The sequence below is a fragment of the Ischnura elegans genome (genome assembly GCF_921293095.1).
Source record: "Ischnura elegans chromosome 13 unlocalized genomic scaffold, ioIscEleg1.1 SUPER_13_unloc_3, whole genome shotgun sequence".
Classification (NCBI taxonomy): domain Eukaryota; kingdom Metazoa; phylum Arthropoda; class Insecta; order Odonata; family Coenagrionidae; genus Ischnura; species Ischnura elegans.
The window spans coordinates 3249202-3266215 of record NW_025791659.1 but is presented as its reverse complement, the minus strand read 5'-3'; the positions used below and the strand labels follow the sequence as shown (position 1 = coordinate 3266215).

The window sequence follows — 17014 nt, the reverse complement described above, 5'->3', positions numbered from 1 at the left end:
GAATAATCGGAAAACACGGATAATCCAAACTTTCAGTTAAATGTCTTTTAATGTTCATAATTTACTTAAAACAAACAATATATTATTATTTATGCAGTTATTGTGTTGCTTTAGAGTGCTTCCAGGACTCCTTGAGAGCTTTCTTCGCCAGTTCGCGATCTTTTTTTAGCGACGATAGCGTGGATGTACTCGTATTATTAATGCTTTGTGTATGGCCTGGTTTCGAAAACCATGCATCCGTGGCTGTGTGATAACGGATACAGGAAAAAGGTTTGCACGAATGCTTCAAAACCACTGCTTCACGTCGCAAACTACACTGTCAGGCACCACGCCACGCAGTCGCGTCTCGCACAAGTTGCCCGGGTTGAAACTGCTGCGGGACTTGTATCCGTGATCAAGGAGCGCGGTCGTGCACTGCGAGGCTTGGAAAACAGGAACACGGTGCTCCCGTGAATGCAACTAGAGCGCGATCGCTTCCGTTTTACGAAGGGGATTCTAACGGAAATGATAAGCCCCGTATGTCCTAGCATTGATGCAGTAATTCCGGTAATTTTGCGTAGGATTTTTAAAAACAAAGATCGCGGAAAAAATTGAGCGAGAGTGAAAATCATGCACGGATAATCCGCAACCCGGATAAACCGCAGCCGGATAATCGGGAGTCTACTGTAATTTTAATCATCCCAGGACACTAAAACATGTATAGGACAAGTCAAAGAAATAAACAAAATGATATAAAGAAGAGAAGACAATGAAACACATTAAATTCGTTTACAGAATAAAAGGCATTAGATATCAAATACCTTTTCAACTTTACTTTAAAATCTAGGAGGCAGTTAATTCCTTTTATATTCGAAGGCAGGTGGTTGAAGAATTTGCAACCAACGTAGGAAGGACCTTTTGCATATAATGAAAGATTGTGTGACACAGTTCTTAAGTCTTTGCTCCTCGTAGCAGTAGGCAGTATTAAGCACGTATAGCTTATGCTGCGGAAGCTACGGTCGTGATTTGACACACTTTGCATTAAAATTCTCTGAGAAAAGTGTACCACTTTTTCTGCGTGCCGAAGACTGGAAATCCAGAAAAACCAGAAAATCAGAAACCCATTGGTCCCAAGCTTTCTGGATTTGAGGTCCTCGACTGTATTCAAATTTGCAATTTCAATACTTTAACCTTTTCCCTACTATACACGTATATATATGTGTGGACGTTTCCTGACCCGGGAGACGACGGCCGTATATTTACTGGCCGTATATTTACGTGTGAGATTTTGCTAGCCAGGAGAATGAAAGCCGTATATATACGTTTTCTAGCTCTCCCCCTTTTAGGATGGTCGCGGGTTTACGACGTCTTTGTTTCGGGACCCAACCCTGCGGGGTTTAGGATTTACCCTCGGAATCCAGAATCAGGTACCCGGACCCCTCCTCTTTAATAACATCCTCTTAGCGGTAAGGGACAGCGGTCATACAATTGTTTATCCAGTCAGGTTTCGAAATAAATATTTGTTCATTTCTCAAGAAAAATAAACTAATAATTGAATTATTTGTCTTTTGAGCAGCGTTTCCAATTTTTAAACGAAATTCTACGATAAACATTATTTACATCTGGAGTTATGTATTACAAAAACATGGAAATTGTTGCTGCATTAAATGCGTTAATAATGGCCTTAGAACTTTGTTTAAATATTGACAATGCTCAGATAAAAATGAGGAATTCAATCCAAAGTCTATAATTTACGTGCAAGCAACAATTATCCATTTGCAAAATACATATAACCAATACATAAGTTGACCGCGAACAAATGCCGCAGGTATGGTCGTAAACCCGGAAAGGAGGGAGCACAACTACTCTCGGAGTCAGAGATAATGTGAAGTCCCTTCGTGGAGGGGTCGAAAAAGGTTCAGCGAGACCCGTCTTAACGAATGCCCTCAAAAAATGCTCCGTACCAATAGAAAGAAGAGTCTCTTGGGGCTCAGTACAGCAGTCATGCTAAGACGAAAACTCCGCCGACTCGAAAAGGTCAAAAGAGTCAAATGCTGTGTACATTTGTTAAATTTATGGTTCTCTCTATTTTCTTACTTTAAATTTTGTGAACATATATTTTTATCTCGTGTGTTTTATTTGCGTATGTAATTTACAATATCTATGTGAAGGGTTTATCCCATTCATATCAATCCACATACAGCGAACTCCGGATTACCTGGGCCAGTGGTTCCCAACCGTTTATGTCTAGCGACTAGAGCTGTGCGAGAGTCTCGTCTCGACGGTCGAGACGAGAATTTCATTTCTCGGCATTGTCGGGACGAGACCTTCGTCGCGGCGAGACTCTCGCCTGGGTCGAGAGTCTTGATGAGAGTCGAGAAGTCTCGCCCCTTCAAGATTTCTCGACACCCGTCGAGACTCCCGGGCAAGGCGAGAAATTCCGATGAATACCGCAATCAGTCGTTAATAGAGATTACTGGGGTATCCCTTACTACTTCTATGGATTTATTCACACTATAAAAATATTTTATTTAATTGACAATTTAAGCATTTTTATTACTTAATCAACCAAAATTGACTGGTAACCATGAACCTTAGTTGCCATAAATAAACATTTCAAAAAGATATATAAAATTCTATTGAATTCTATAGAAAAAATAAAATATGTATGCTTAAATTGTCAATGTCGATCTTATGTTTCAACTATTTTTAGTTTTGGAAATACTTAATATAAAATTTGAATCATAAAGTGTAGGTCTTTAAATTGAAATGTAAATGTGCCGACGTTTCCGTTTATTTACAATCCATAATCAGGGCTTGTAATGAAATTGAGCAAATAATTTTGATACACAGACATGTTTAAGGGTTACATCAATGTTAAATATTATAGTAATATAATAGAAAAGAAACTTTCACTTGATAATTAAAAAAAGAATAGATCATCGTTTAATTCTATCGAATTTTATATATTTTTTGAAATGTTTATTTATGGTAACTAAGGTTCATGGTTACGAGTCAATTTTGCTTGATTAAATAATAAAATATGCTTAAATTGTCTATGTCGATCTTATATTACAACTATTTTTAGTTTTGGAAATATATATGATGTCGTAAAATAATCTTTTTGCTAAATTATTTTCAATGTCTAAAATAGAAATAGTGTTATTTTTTCGGGGAGCCGGGAGTCTCGACGGGTGTCGAGAAATCTCGAAGGGGCGAGACTTCTCGACTCTCGTCAAGACTCTCGACCCAGGCGAGAGTCTCGCCGTGCCGAGAGTCTCGTCCCGACAATGCCGAGAAATGAAATTCTCGCACAGCCCTACTAGCGACCCACCTTTTAATTTTTTTCCATTTTCGCGACCCAACCCTACCCCACCCATGATTACACGCACACATACAAATACGTATGCATGCATATTGTACACTTAATTGGTACTTAATTTATCTGTGTGTGGTGGGGGAAAACCGGTCTAACCAGTGCGGCGGCGGTGTTGCCAGATCGTGCACAAGCTCTGTTACGCTATTGTTTTCGTTTCAATGTAATAGGCAAGCATTGCACCAAGATTTTTTATGTTAAAAAAAATAATAAAAATGACGCATACATAAAATTAATATTATCAGGTGAATCATTTAAATTTGGTACATTTTGAAGAGCCACGCTGCGACCCACTTAAATTCCGCCCGCGACCCACTAGAGGGTCGCAACCCACTGGTTGGGAAACGCTGATCTGGGCTAATGATGACGAGAGGTGGCACTAATGTGTATTATTATTAGAGATGGGTCGAATAGCAGATTTTTCTAACTCGAATATGGAATTCGAATATTAAATCATTGCTTGAATATTCGAATACCTCGAATACTAAATGATGAATGCGGGAATGTTTGACTCGGTTGCCTATGCAGCAGGAGACACAAGATTTTGGGGAGTAATTTTGATTTCTTTTAAAGGATTCCAACAGGAATTTAGCTGATTAATGGAATATTTTAATTTTATGGAAACAATTTGGGCATATAGTTGATTCAACTAACATCTCTTTCAAATATTCTAAGAGGACACACCACCTCGCGAAAAAATGATTGCAAACCGGCATTTACATTGCTACGATGGATTTCTGTCTGATGTATACATTCTTATCTACTCAATGCCATTTCAGCGGCACGCTGATCTGATGCTTGGCTTCATCCAACTTCTTATTCTCAGCAGGTAGCTCGCTTTACCCCCACTCCTACTGTCAAGTGCCAGCGGACAATCTGAGGTGTTTTGCAAAATACAAGTGCTTCTCCACCGGATTTTCTTCAATTATTTTCAGTCCATCTCTGGAAGTTCTCACGAGATAAGAAGATGAATTCGAATTGCTAGCAGGGAGAAACCAAATATCCTGAGAAAACATCTCTTCGTCTGTGACTGTAACAATAGAGATTTATAGCACAACTCATAAATTGTAACTTGATATATGTTTTCGAAAAAAATACTGCATCAACTTTCGAGAAGCTCAGCTGCTCATATCGAGTCTGCTGATGCAGGGGGTAGCGGATTTTGGGAATTGTGCTACGTAGTTACTATCCCACGGCACTGAGGTTCTCCTGGTGGGGGAAACCGGGGATTTACGGATTTTTTTCACCCAATCATTTTCGGTTCCCTACGTCGAACTCTTTTCACTGCTCTAATCTACGAATTTGATGTAGTTTGTCAACTTGCCTATAACGGCACTGCATGCACTATGCGACTAGAGTTATTTACAATTTTCCGAGTCAACTAACAACGACAGTGTGCGACAGTGTACGGCACGAAATTCAAAGTATTTGAGAGCGCACCTTTAGCATAATTATGCGAGACGCCGAATATCGAATACTTTCTAGTATTTGAGGTATTCGAGGTATTCGCGGATACTATTCGCACATCTCTAATTATTATTATTATTATTATTCCTTTGCAGGTGTCTTGTTGAACTTGATGGGAGAGAAAAGACTGCACAAGCCCCACATGTGAACGTATACGGAACGCAACGTACGAAGATGGTGCTACTCCCTAACTCGAAGAAGGAAGGCTAAATGGTTGTGCTAGGGGAAGTGTTAAACGACTGTGATAAGATGATGGTGGTGTGAGGTGGAGGGGATGGAGGCGCCGCGGTATGGAGCGCCGGACTGTGATAGGACCGAGGGGAGGGAGGGGAAAGTGCCACCGCAACCGTATTATGCACGAGTGGGGGAGGTGGATGGCAGGTCGACCGTCTGTGATAGGGGAGGGGATAATAGGGGGGCCAGTGGTGCCGCGGCATCGTCGTACGTGCACGGAGGGGCCTCGTCGTCATCCAACGTTCCGGCATTGTCAGCCCCCAGGGCGATGAACCTGGCAGATCGGCGTGCGTCCCTGGAGCTACGTTGCCTGGGCGTGGCGGTGGGACGGACGAACATGCCGAGTGGGCTGGTCATCTCTAAGGTGAACGCTGCCGGGTCGTCCCGTCAAGAGATCGCCGTGAAGGACATCTCTCGAGGAGCCGTGGATCTTCAGTATCGTAATTTGGAGGAGGTGTCAGGTGAGTGGTCTTAAATGAAGCCCTGCATTTATTTCGTCCGTAGGACATGTTTCGACCATAGAGGTCATTATCAAGTACAAAGATTTCGAATTTTAAGCAAACACATATACTCTTTGAAGGGATTGGGGGAAAGAGTGGAAGGAGTGGGTGTCAGGAGGGTGGGAAAGGTACTGGGTTGGAAACCCCAAGTGGGGTTGTATTGAGAAATCCACTCTTTCCCCCAATCCCTTCAAGGGTACAGTAAACTCTTGATTTTACGAAGTCAGTGGGACCGGAAAATTGGGACTTCGTAAAATCGAGTTTCGTAATTTCAAACCTTTTTCATAAGTCACGAAAAAATGTTCGATTTTGTTTCTTCCGCCCTTTTTTGTCTTTAGTGGTCTTATTTAAACGTTTTCGGTGGTTATTCTCGGTATTATTCATAGAAAAGGCTTTTTGTTATCGATTTATGCTGTGATAGATCGTTAAATAATTATACCACCATAAAATTCCCAATTCTCGTTCATACTTCAACATCAACGATCGCTTAAGAAATTCCCGACCAGTTTAGAAAACGTAATCAAATAATGAATTGCAAAGTTTATTATAAGAATTTAATGTTATAAATTTGTGGTTAGGAGCGAATAACAAACTATTAAGTTCGCGTAAGATATATATTTGTTTCCAGCACCCACGGAATTTTAGCGGCAGCCGGCCTAACCGCCATTTATGTCGCCCTCTATCGCTCAGTGACGAGAAAAAAAAAAGAAAAACGAGGGCCTCCACCCGTTTCCAAAATAACTTTCGTAAGTTAATATTTCGAGTTACTCCGTATTTTCAGTTGAATGTGCTATCTTTTCCATTAGTTATTTTCATTGAGATTCAGTTACGATTATAAATTATGTAGGACATGATTATCTTCTGGCGAATATTTGAAGTAAACTCTGTTTGAGTTCTCCGTCATCTTAGCAGACATTGCTACGAATGACTTAATTCTTCATCAGGACCATATTCTTCATACCGGGTGTGAAGTGCTATGTTCATATAGTATTTCTCTCTTCTTTTATGCCGACAGGAGCAAGGTTCCAACCGGGTATGTAATGAAAGTTATGCTAAGAATCATTGACGTAGAGATAAGATTTTCTTAGGGGTCATTCCATTTCGAATCAACCAGGCCATGACACCCACCGACTCGGATTTTCATGAAACTTACCATGGTCATACATTTTGGTATGATTAGAAATTGTGTGCAATTTTAGCCTCCAATTGTCATTTGTTAATGAAATATGAGCAATTGAAATTTGGGCGTGACCCCTAAAGTGCCGCAACGTGCAACACATGGTGATTTTTATTTTCATCCATAACTCCATTCCTGTGAGATGAAAAGTCATGATTTTTTTTTCTAATGCTAAGTGGTCCATAATGATCCCACCATTATCATTAGATATTCACTGCATGAAGTAATTCAGCTGCAAAAAAATAAAGTTTACAAAAAAATCTCCCTTGCACTATTTTCCATTATCAGCATCCACAGGGAAAGGCCATGCGAGTACAGACTCCTGGTTTAATTTAAAGTAATCACTAATGTATGAGCAAAGATCCTAATGAAAAAAAATCGTGAGTCCGGCGTTCCTTTTAGTAAAAAAAAATACTCGTTCATGTTCACGGGAAAAAAATGGCTCTTTTTCAAGGCACCTAGAAATTACACAATTTGGAGGAGATATAAGCTAATACTCATGATCAAACAATATTGGATCATGCATCAGCTACCTATCAGGTAACTGATGATGCTGTAAAGCGAAACCGGTAGTACCAATAAATTTAAAATTGTGGAAATTGCTCCTTCTTCATTATGTCACGTTTCCACTCCATCTCTCCTGAAACCTCAGATTATATTGACTTGTGTGCTCTCATCGTCTTCTTTGCTACTTAAAGAAATGCGAGTGTTATCAGCTTAAATGCTGTACTCCTTTGCCATACATAAAGGTCCTGTGAGGACCATACCTCTAAAAAAAAGTCTAAGTCTATGAGAGCAGCGGGCATCCTGGTGAAGCCTGGAGAAAAATTTTGCTGTAGGTGTGACAAGAGGATTTCCTAAATTTGTAAAAGTGAAATTGTTTCCAATGGCAGGGAGGAAAGTGAGAGAGAACTTACATCAGTTAAGACTGTGTTGGAAAGTGATAGAAAATAAGAAGAAGCCAACTGCAGCTTGGAGGCTTTAGACTGCTCTCCTTTGAAATTACATTCTTTGTCTTCTAACAGTAGACACTCACATGGAAAAGGAAAGATAACACAGGCTAAGCATTACCTGGTTTCTAAAGTGTCTGGTGCATTGAAATTAGTGAATCCATCCCTAGAAAATATAAGTAGCAATGAAGATGGGAGTGACAGTCAACTCATCAAGCGAAAGGCAGCCAACTTGGATGGCCTGCTGACTAAAATTAAGACTAATTGCCAACAGTTAGTTGGCAGGGTAAAATTCAAATGCTGACCCTGGCCAAAGCTAAAGCTTTAGCACTAAAAAATAGTCGCGCTATAATCGTAAATAAATATAGTGAGGAAAGAGCAATGAAAATATTTTCAATTGAAACGTCAGCAGAGAAGAAGAGAGACAATTATAAGCGCGGCACCATTTCCCCGACAGTGGAAGATACTTCTTCAGCCTCTCTCCGGTTAATAACTTGCGGGATGGGGATTGCCTGAGGAAAGAAGCGGTCAGCATATGGTGGGGTGAAGGGGGCAGGAAAAAGAAGGGTGGGGAAAGGGCCTTCAGCTCTGCCTCAGTTTACGTTTGGGGGGGTATTTTTCTACGACGCACTCAAGCTCCGTAACTTTAGGGGGGGAGTGAATGGGCAATGCTGGGGAAGGAGGGGTTTGGGATGCGTAAGGTGGGTGTCAGCAAGATCAGCAGAAGGCCACGGGAGGAAGTAAACAAAGACTTTGGAAAGAAAGATCTCTCAGCATGGGAAAACGGGGAGACGCACGAGAAGAAAGTTCATGGTTAGAGTTAGAAGTGCGTCTTCATTACGAGTAGCCTGAAAAATAAGTTTGTGGTTAATAGAGCCCAATACTTAGGATATTTAAGTTGTTTACTCAGGAAGGCTATTGTATACACGAAAAGATACTACTAAAAAAATATGTCATTTTTTTCTTTTTGCCCTTCTCCATCGCCGCTTCCACAATGGTTTCTAACTTGCATAAATGGGAATGAAATTGGGGACCTAACTCGTTAGCCAGATCAAAATATCTTAATGTTTGGAGGGCAGCGGGTACTTCTTTTTTATATGGTGAAATTACTTCCTCACTTTCATCTTTGTCGTCACTGCTATTCTGACTAGTCCCGGCCACTGCTTCTTCCGACGTATGTACCGGCGTCCCATTGTCGCAAGCCCGGAGATCATCGTCAAGGGCAATATAATCGTTTGATGTTGCGCGCTGTGCTCTTCCTGCTTTTTCCAAGAATTTTTTAAAATCATATTTTAAGCCTCTTATCTCCTCCGCGATTTCATCCGCTGCAGCTTCCTGAAGGTATAACGTAACGAATCAACCATAGCCATGATACTATAGCGGGAGAATTACTAGTAGGCTCGTTGTATCAAGTACCAACCTCGAGAACATCCTCATGATGCGCTATCAAAGGGAATCCGGACGATTTCCAGCAGTTAGCGATTGTAGTGGAGGAAATAAAGGTCGTCTTTGAACCGTGTTCCTGCAATGAAAAATGACAATTTTATTAACTTGGCCATTTTAGCAAAGTTAACAAAATCGTTATTTCTCATCCCAGAAACATGGTTCAGAGACGTACTTGAATGCCTGATTGGCAGGAGTGTGATGCAAACAATTATTTTTGATGACGGCATTGATTGATAGATTTTCAAATACAGTTAGAGCGGTCACTTTTGGGGAGAAAGGCTCGGAGGGACGAAGAAAGGGGCCAGCGAGGGTGAGCTCGTCGAGGAAAGGGTCCCGGATTAGGGACCCTTCGAAGTGCTTCACGAAAAGTAGTCAAGTAGTCTTCGAAGTACGTTCACAGCAGCCTGCCTTGCGAACGCACCAGGTACGTTCACAGCAGTGCAAAGGGTTAATTAGGAGTGTACGAAATACCCCGCGCGACCTTCCTGACATGTTAAACTACGAAGTATTGTCGATGCGATGTTTACGAATAGGGACGTAAATAGGGGCATTATGTCAGTCGCGATATTTTACTGAACTCCTACTTCCCCTAAATTCCCACCGTGAGGTTTGAGGCGAACCCTTTCTCTCCAAAGTTGCACTATCATTTACGATTTCACACTTTTGATGAACCACAGTTGATAGCTGATTTTTTTTTAGCTACATACGCCGGCGTAACTAGTTTTGTTGACTAATATTTCGCCATAGTTCGTATAAACGAATGCCTTTCGCTCCTGGGGACAGATCCGGGGTTTGTAAATTCTAAACATTTCGTAAAATCGAAACTTTGTATAATGGAATAGCACCATGTATTTACCATAGGCTTTTCGCCGGGACTGCTCTATCACTTCGTATAATCGAAAACTTCGTAAAATCCTGCTTCGTATAATCGAGAGTTTACTGTATATATGTTTGCTTAAAATTTGAAATCTTTGTACTTGATAATGACCTCTATGGTCAAAACATGTCGTACTGACGAAATAAATCTGTGGAAAGCAACGAAGTTGGCATTCAAATAAATCCGGTAAATATTCCTGACGTTAACGGTGCACAAACTGATACATTTGTTCATTTGCAACAATATCTCGCATTGGTTGGAATGTCTACTAGTGAACAGGAATTAACATATTCTATATAAACCTTCCTTGAGGCGCAATGTTGGAGTTGCCAAGTTCAGGCGCAATGTTCCCGACAGGTACAGATGTGAAAAGACATAAGATTGGCTTAGTGGTACACTTTTAAAGTTAAACCCTTAAAACCGGTGAATATTCCTGACGTTAACGGTGCACAAACTGATACATTTGTTCATTTGCAACAATATCTCACATTCTTTAAATAACTTTTATCAAAATGCGGCTGATTCCACATTCAAGTCTCCTGTTGATACGCAAGCATGAGTCATGAGTATGTGCGTTTAACAGAGGATAGTGTAATTACTTCCAATGTTGTGTTTAAAGAGGTCCTCAATTTGTACATGAACATTCCAATTAAATTTGTACATAAGACCCTGCCTTTTTTTCTACGTTTTAAAATTAGAAACGCGCCTATCCCTCTGTGGACCTGCAGTGAAAAGAGCGGGGTAAGCCCGCTGGGAGCGGGCGCAGCACCTCGTAAATTTCAAATTTCGGATCTAGATCCGATGTCTTCAGCGAATTTGCATCCGAAGTATCTGATAAAGGGCAATATCCGCGGATATTTGGATCCGAAGTATCCGATCCGACCATCTCTAATTTTCAACCCTTTTACTGCCATTTATATCGACCCTCACTTGTTGAGCGAAAACTCCCAGGGGCCGAATTATCGGCCCAAATTATTTCACTTTTTTTCGTGATAGTGGCCTTTTCCATGGCTGTAATTTTTGTAAACCCCCATAATCTATCTATGGTTACAAGATATTAATATATCTTAACTATTGGGAAAAAATCTAGACGTATTAACCCTTTTAGTTAAGTTTATTAGGAAAACCATGACGAGAGGTACGCTAAGAATGTGACAATCACCAAACCAAGAGAAAGAAAGTCCATAGTCAAATTAGACTTGACTAAGATCGCCATAATTCACCAGAGATATAGCGTAAGTGGGGGGCTGGTGCACACATTACATCTAGTGTACTTAACACAGCTTTAAAAGCGGGAGTTATAGTTCAAGAGCAATATAGCGACATAATTTTAAGCAATATAGTTCTTGGCTATGATGGGACGGACACCAATGCAGGTTGGAATGGTGGTTTCCTGCGAAAATTGGAAGAAATGTTGGGAAAACCTATGCAATGGCCTATTAGCCATCTGTATTTCATTGAGTTGCCTTTTTAACCTCTCTCCGCCCACATTGACGGCGCTTTTTCCGGCCCGTATTAATACACAGCTAACATAGTTTCAAAACTGCCTGAATGTGAAAAGCACCCAGTTGTGTCATTTCATCTCATAAATTGTGACTTGCCCAACGACAGCCCAGAAGAAATCTGAAACCTTAATAAGGAACTGAAGTATTTAGTCAAGATACCCCAAGCCATTGCATCTGGAATATGTCCAGGAGGGCTAGTCACTATGATTCCTGGGAAACTAAATAAAGTCTGTTGGTTGACCACAGCTAACAGAGTTCTTACGTTATACATTTAGGCTAAGAAACCTAGCAATTAAGTCTTTGAAAGTAACATTTATATAAAAGATGTACGTAGTGATGCAATGTAGGATCAGGACATCTTTGTTTGCCAATGATGATCGTCACGTCTGTGAGACCATTCATATATGTATATAGATTCTTGCCAAGGAAGCACCAAGGAGTAGTTTATTCATCCATCCAAACAAAAGTGTTTCCCGCACTCCCAGAAAATATTCTAATAGTGATAAGTGATCGTCGACTGACTGTCCGACAGGAGGTACAAATTAAAATTCTCAGAGCTATAGATCACGAAGCAGGTAATTTAAATTATGGTCTCTGATGGAAAATTGTTTTCCATTTGAATTTTGAAGCCATGGATTATGGAGAAATGGTTCATTGGGAAAGCACCGATGTTTCTATTATCGTGCTACAAGTTGTGAGGAATATATCAAATGAAGAAATCGTTGAAAAACTGTCGCTTCCCGAATATACTTCGCCAGAATAGTCATTCGCTGTATATCTCCACCACACAGTGGCAGTGGAACGGATAGTTCACGGCAAGTTCTGCCCAAGTTTCCATCGAAATCTCAATTTTTCACAATATTTCCGGACAGTAACGATTCAGAACAAATAAAGTGGTCTGCATAACGTTGGCTGGTAGGCTGGGTAGAGGAGGTGGAGGAGCCCTAGGTGCAGGCACCTCCACGTGATGGGCTCTGGGTCGCATGGCTAACTTCTCTGGATAGGTGAGCGAGGGGCTCTACATTTGCTAGATCATACTGAAATTTTTCCCTTTTCTGACCGCAGGGGAGGTGAATTTGACTCTTCAGGGGCATGAAACCGTCATAGTGAATCCCGAATGATAATTTCCATCTTCAGTGATATCTTCTAACAGGAAAATATGGTCAATATAGTCGGCGATGGTATAAAATAGCATGCACTCATCCTAGTGACTACTCTTGACAACTTCAGACATGGTTTACGCGTTTTTGACTGAAAAACATCTCTATTTCGCGTCATTTACCGCATGCATAGCGTAAAATGAGGGCGTGTGTTGCGGGTTGCCTGTCCACAAAACTGCTTACGGGGACATGATAAAAGGTCATTTTCTCGATAATTAAAAGGAATAGAGCTGTCGTGTTTGGCCTAAAATAACAAGGAAAGACCAATGTTATACACCATTGGCAAAAATAAGTGATTGCTGAAACCAAATTCAAATTTTATATACATTTTTAACGTTTTTTGTTAAAAATTTCGAAATTTCAAGACAAAATGGCGAACAGAAGATATTAACCGGTTTTTTATAAAAAATCATACCTGTAATACCCACCCGGGTACACAACTTTTGCCAGGTATTACGATTCTCTCCCTAAAAAAAAGTGGCAAAACGAGGCACCTTAATGTATACGGCTATATCGTTCTTATTATTTTAGTCAATTTTATTATTTATTTGACTTTGTGGCTATAATGTTGTAGTATTATTACCTTTCCATTGTGTTCCTTTACATTTTTAAATGGTTTGTGTGAGCTTGTCTCCCTTAACACGTTGCGTACGGATGGCGAGAATTCTCGTCATTTGTTTCCCGAACGTTCCGGACGGATGACGAAGATTCTCGTCATTTAGGCGCGTCAACCTAAATAATTTTAAAGCGTACAATACGTATTCGTTAGTACGTTTTCAGTTGTTGTTCGCTATTCATGATGATTTGATACATCATAACGTTTGATTGGGTAAAGTTATATTCTAAACATTAGATTTTTAACCATGTTTAAACCAAAGGCATTACGCCCTAATAGGCACATATTTCCAGAATCGGCGTTCCTAGGAATTTAAATATCCCGGTACGCAACGTGTTAATAACCATTGGAACTTAGATTCTTTAATCGAAGTGATCAGCAGACGATATTTGGCCTCCATGTTTTTGTAGGGTGTAAAGTTGGTTTGTGTATCCTACATCAAGTAGGGCCAGTTTAGTTCCAACAACGGCCATATGTAGCGCTTGATGTGGCGTATGTAGGGCGAGATTGGTTTATGTAGGGGCTGATGACGCATCCAGGGTCGGTTGGCCCTATAGGGTCGAATAAGAATACGGGCCTAACACTATTATTATTCAAACTTTATACTTCACGACCCCTTATTATATATATATATATATTTTTTTTTAATATATCACGAGATGTGGGTCAAATGTAAATATTATTTATTTTTTCAAACTTTGCCTACGTTTCGGACATTATATTTGTCCATCCTCAGGGCTATAAAAATGATAATGTATGATACAAAATTAGTTAAATACAGGCAATTTTACAGTTGTTATAAAATCTTTGTTTCACTTGATTGAAATATTTTTCATATAACTGTTCCTGATGTCTAAAAAAGGAATTGTAAAAACTATTCGGAGTTAAATTTGAAAATGATTTTTTCTTTCCTCAAGGTTTTTTTAGTTTGGTCTATTTCCCAAATGCAAAAAAAACAATGATGTTGAAAAAATAGTTTACAAATTCAAAAGATCAATATTAATAACTGAAATAAGAATTTGCATTTGGGAAATAGACCAAACTAAAAAAAACCTTGAAGAAAAGAAAAAATCATTTTCAAATTTAACTCCGAATAGTTTTTACAATTCCTTTTTTAGACATCAGGAACAGTTATATGAAAAATATTTCAGTCAAGTGAAACAAAGAATATATAACACTTGTAAAATTGCCTGTATTTAACTAATTTTGTATCATACATTATCATTTTTATAGCCCTGAGGATGGACAAATATAATGTCCGAAACGTAGGCAAAGTTTGAAAAAATAAATAATATTTACATTTGACCCACATCTCGTGATATAAAAAAATATATATATACTATTATTATTTTATTCGTGTTACGTTTAGCTAGTTGGATATGGGAAAAATGTTTTTTTTTTAAGATGGAAATTTTCAGATAAAAATCGTTGACATAATTTTTAATGAAAATTCCAAAGGTTTCAAAATGTTGCAATTTTGGTAGGGACGCACCTGCCCAGTCACAAGTGCTAGCAGACGTTGTGATATCTATCGATACCTTCCTTAGTAGGACAGTAAATCTGTGCAAATGCTTCTTTATTTTGTTAGCTAATTAATTTATAGATGCATTCAGTCTCTTGTGCTCGATATATGAGATTCCTAGGTTGTTAGTGTATGTTCATAGCACATGCTAACTTCCTGCTTGTCGGAAGTGGAGCCACGAGGTGGCAAGTGGAAACACTATGCAGAGGAATAGTGTGGTTTCCTATTGTTTTTTCATTGCCTAAATCAGTGGTTCCCAACCTTTTCTTGTTTGAGGCACCCTTGGAAAGCCTTTCAAAAGTTCCCGGCACCCTTATAAGGAAATAGATATTTAAAATCTCCGTAGCTTTTTTATTATTATTTATTTATTTGTTTCATTTCGAGAGTTTGCATGCAACAACACTTTATACCTAGTCCTAGATGATATGAGAATACTATTTACACTGATTCTGCCTTAATAAAAAAAATACGCGTCAATCCACAACCCTCACTGAGGAGCGGGTGGGGTGGAGAAGGACTCTCTGCTATCTCGGTAGTCCCCTCCCTCCCTCCCCCTCTCCCGCCAAGAGAGAATGACGTTAGTGCAATTTTTTCCCCGAAATTTTGGTGGCACCCTCAAAAGATCTCCCGGCACCCCTTAGTGCCGCGGCACACCGGTTGGGAACCACTGGCCTAAATCAAAAGATTATTACTCCTGGAGCACGTATTTCACCCTTTTAGATTTTTAAATGACGTCATCTGTTTTTTGCGATTAAATGAAAAGTGAAAATTTTCAAGCGCCGTGTGAAAACGCGACGGCTATGTATGAATGCTGGGAAAACTCTGTGTGACGTCGTTCTGGTTCCCCCTCCCGCCTTGTGAGGTGACCTTGGGGCGAGGCTCTGAGCTCTGATACGACGCAGGATGGATGCTAGCAGGTAACAGAGTACCGTGCTAGCTGGTAGTGCTTGGATTAAATAAGGATTATTAATACCTTATCAAACGAAGAAAACTTTCCGACTGTAGCCAGTTTTAATAGGTGATTATTAAGACATATTTCCCTGAGCTCTGTGCCTCATGCATGCATTGGTAACCTCAGATGATGTAAAACTCCTATCTACTCGTATAGAGACTAGGTCCCTGTGACGTCACGTGGAGTGGCATCGCATGGGCGCCAATCTGGCCTTTTTCAAATGAGGATAAAATTGACCATTGTCATTCGTCTAAACCGGTATTTCTAAAACCAAATAATTTGTATATAATGAATACACTAATGGTGAGTAACGAATCCCAATCAATGCCTTTCGTTTTCTTTGATGAAGGAAACTACTCTATTGTTTTAAAACATTTCAGATTTCTGGTTTTCCGGATTTGAGGTCCTCAACTGTACTTGATAATGGCATGACGGCGGAAACTGGTAGTAATTTTTTAAATAAATTGCTCAAGATTCACAAAGTGTTTTCATTGCTAATGTTTAGCCCTTTGTCGCACGGGACATAGGAGGGTTCAATGAGCAGGAAGCAGTTGGTGTTACTTTTGGTAGATTTAATATGACAATAATCACCAGTGCCAGGGTTCCCACTCAACCGTGAATAAACCGTGAATTTCGTCTGCCGTGAAAAAAACCTGGAAATAGCCGTGAATTTTGTCGTAAAACCTTAAAAACCTCTCAAACTTGATTATAGGTCTGTGATTGACTGATGGAAAGAAAAATCGATACGTCGATCATTATTTCAAGGTCAGTCATTCGCAGACACTGTCCACTTATTTATCTGCACACGTATATTCGAAGTGTAAATATTGGTCCTTGTGCCATGACGATACAGAGACCTTAAGCCTGTGATTGGAAGACCGGTAGCTAAAGTGTTCATTAATCCTGGCGAAAAATTGATTTCCCTGCCACCCTCCATTTCCCACTCACAACTTTTAGCCCACTCTAAATTTTGGCAAAGATTGGCGACGTCATAGGAGGACTTTCAATGCTGTGTTTGCATTTCCGGCGTTTATCGCGATTGCTAAATTTTTAGTTTGGTTAAAAGTGCGGCCGGTTATTGTTACGTGATCAATATTTCTTCCTAAAATGGCTTATCAAAAGACCGTGAATTTGGCGAAATTTAGACCGTGAAAACCCGGAAAAAACCGTGAATTTTATCATTTAGTTTGAGCGGGAACCCTGAAGTACAGAGAAATCACAAGTACAGTAGGCTTCGTTCAATGGGTCCACCG

General features: G+C 39.9%; 1 protein-coding gene across 1 annotated transcript in view; it reads left to right on the top strand.

The window, feature by feature from the left end:
* The window catches only part of LOC124172799, a 175997-nt gene that overhangs the window by 15559 nt on the left and 143424 nt on the right, over nucleotides 1-17014 (top strand). Inside the window, exon 2 of the mRNA XM_046552283.1 lies at nucleotides 4918-5517. Coding sequence (XP_046408239.1) covers nucleotides 5097-5517 — 421 coding nt within the window. The 5' untranslated portion in view covers nucleotides 4918-5096. The remainder of the gene's footprint in view (nucleotides 1-4917; nucleotides 5518-17014) is intronic.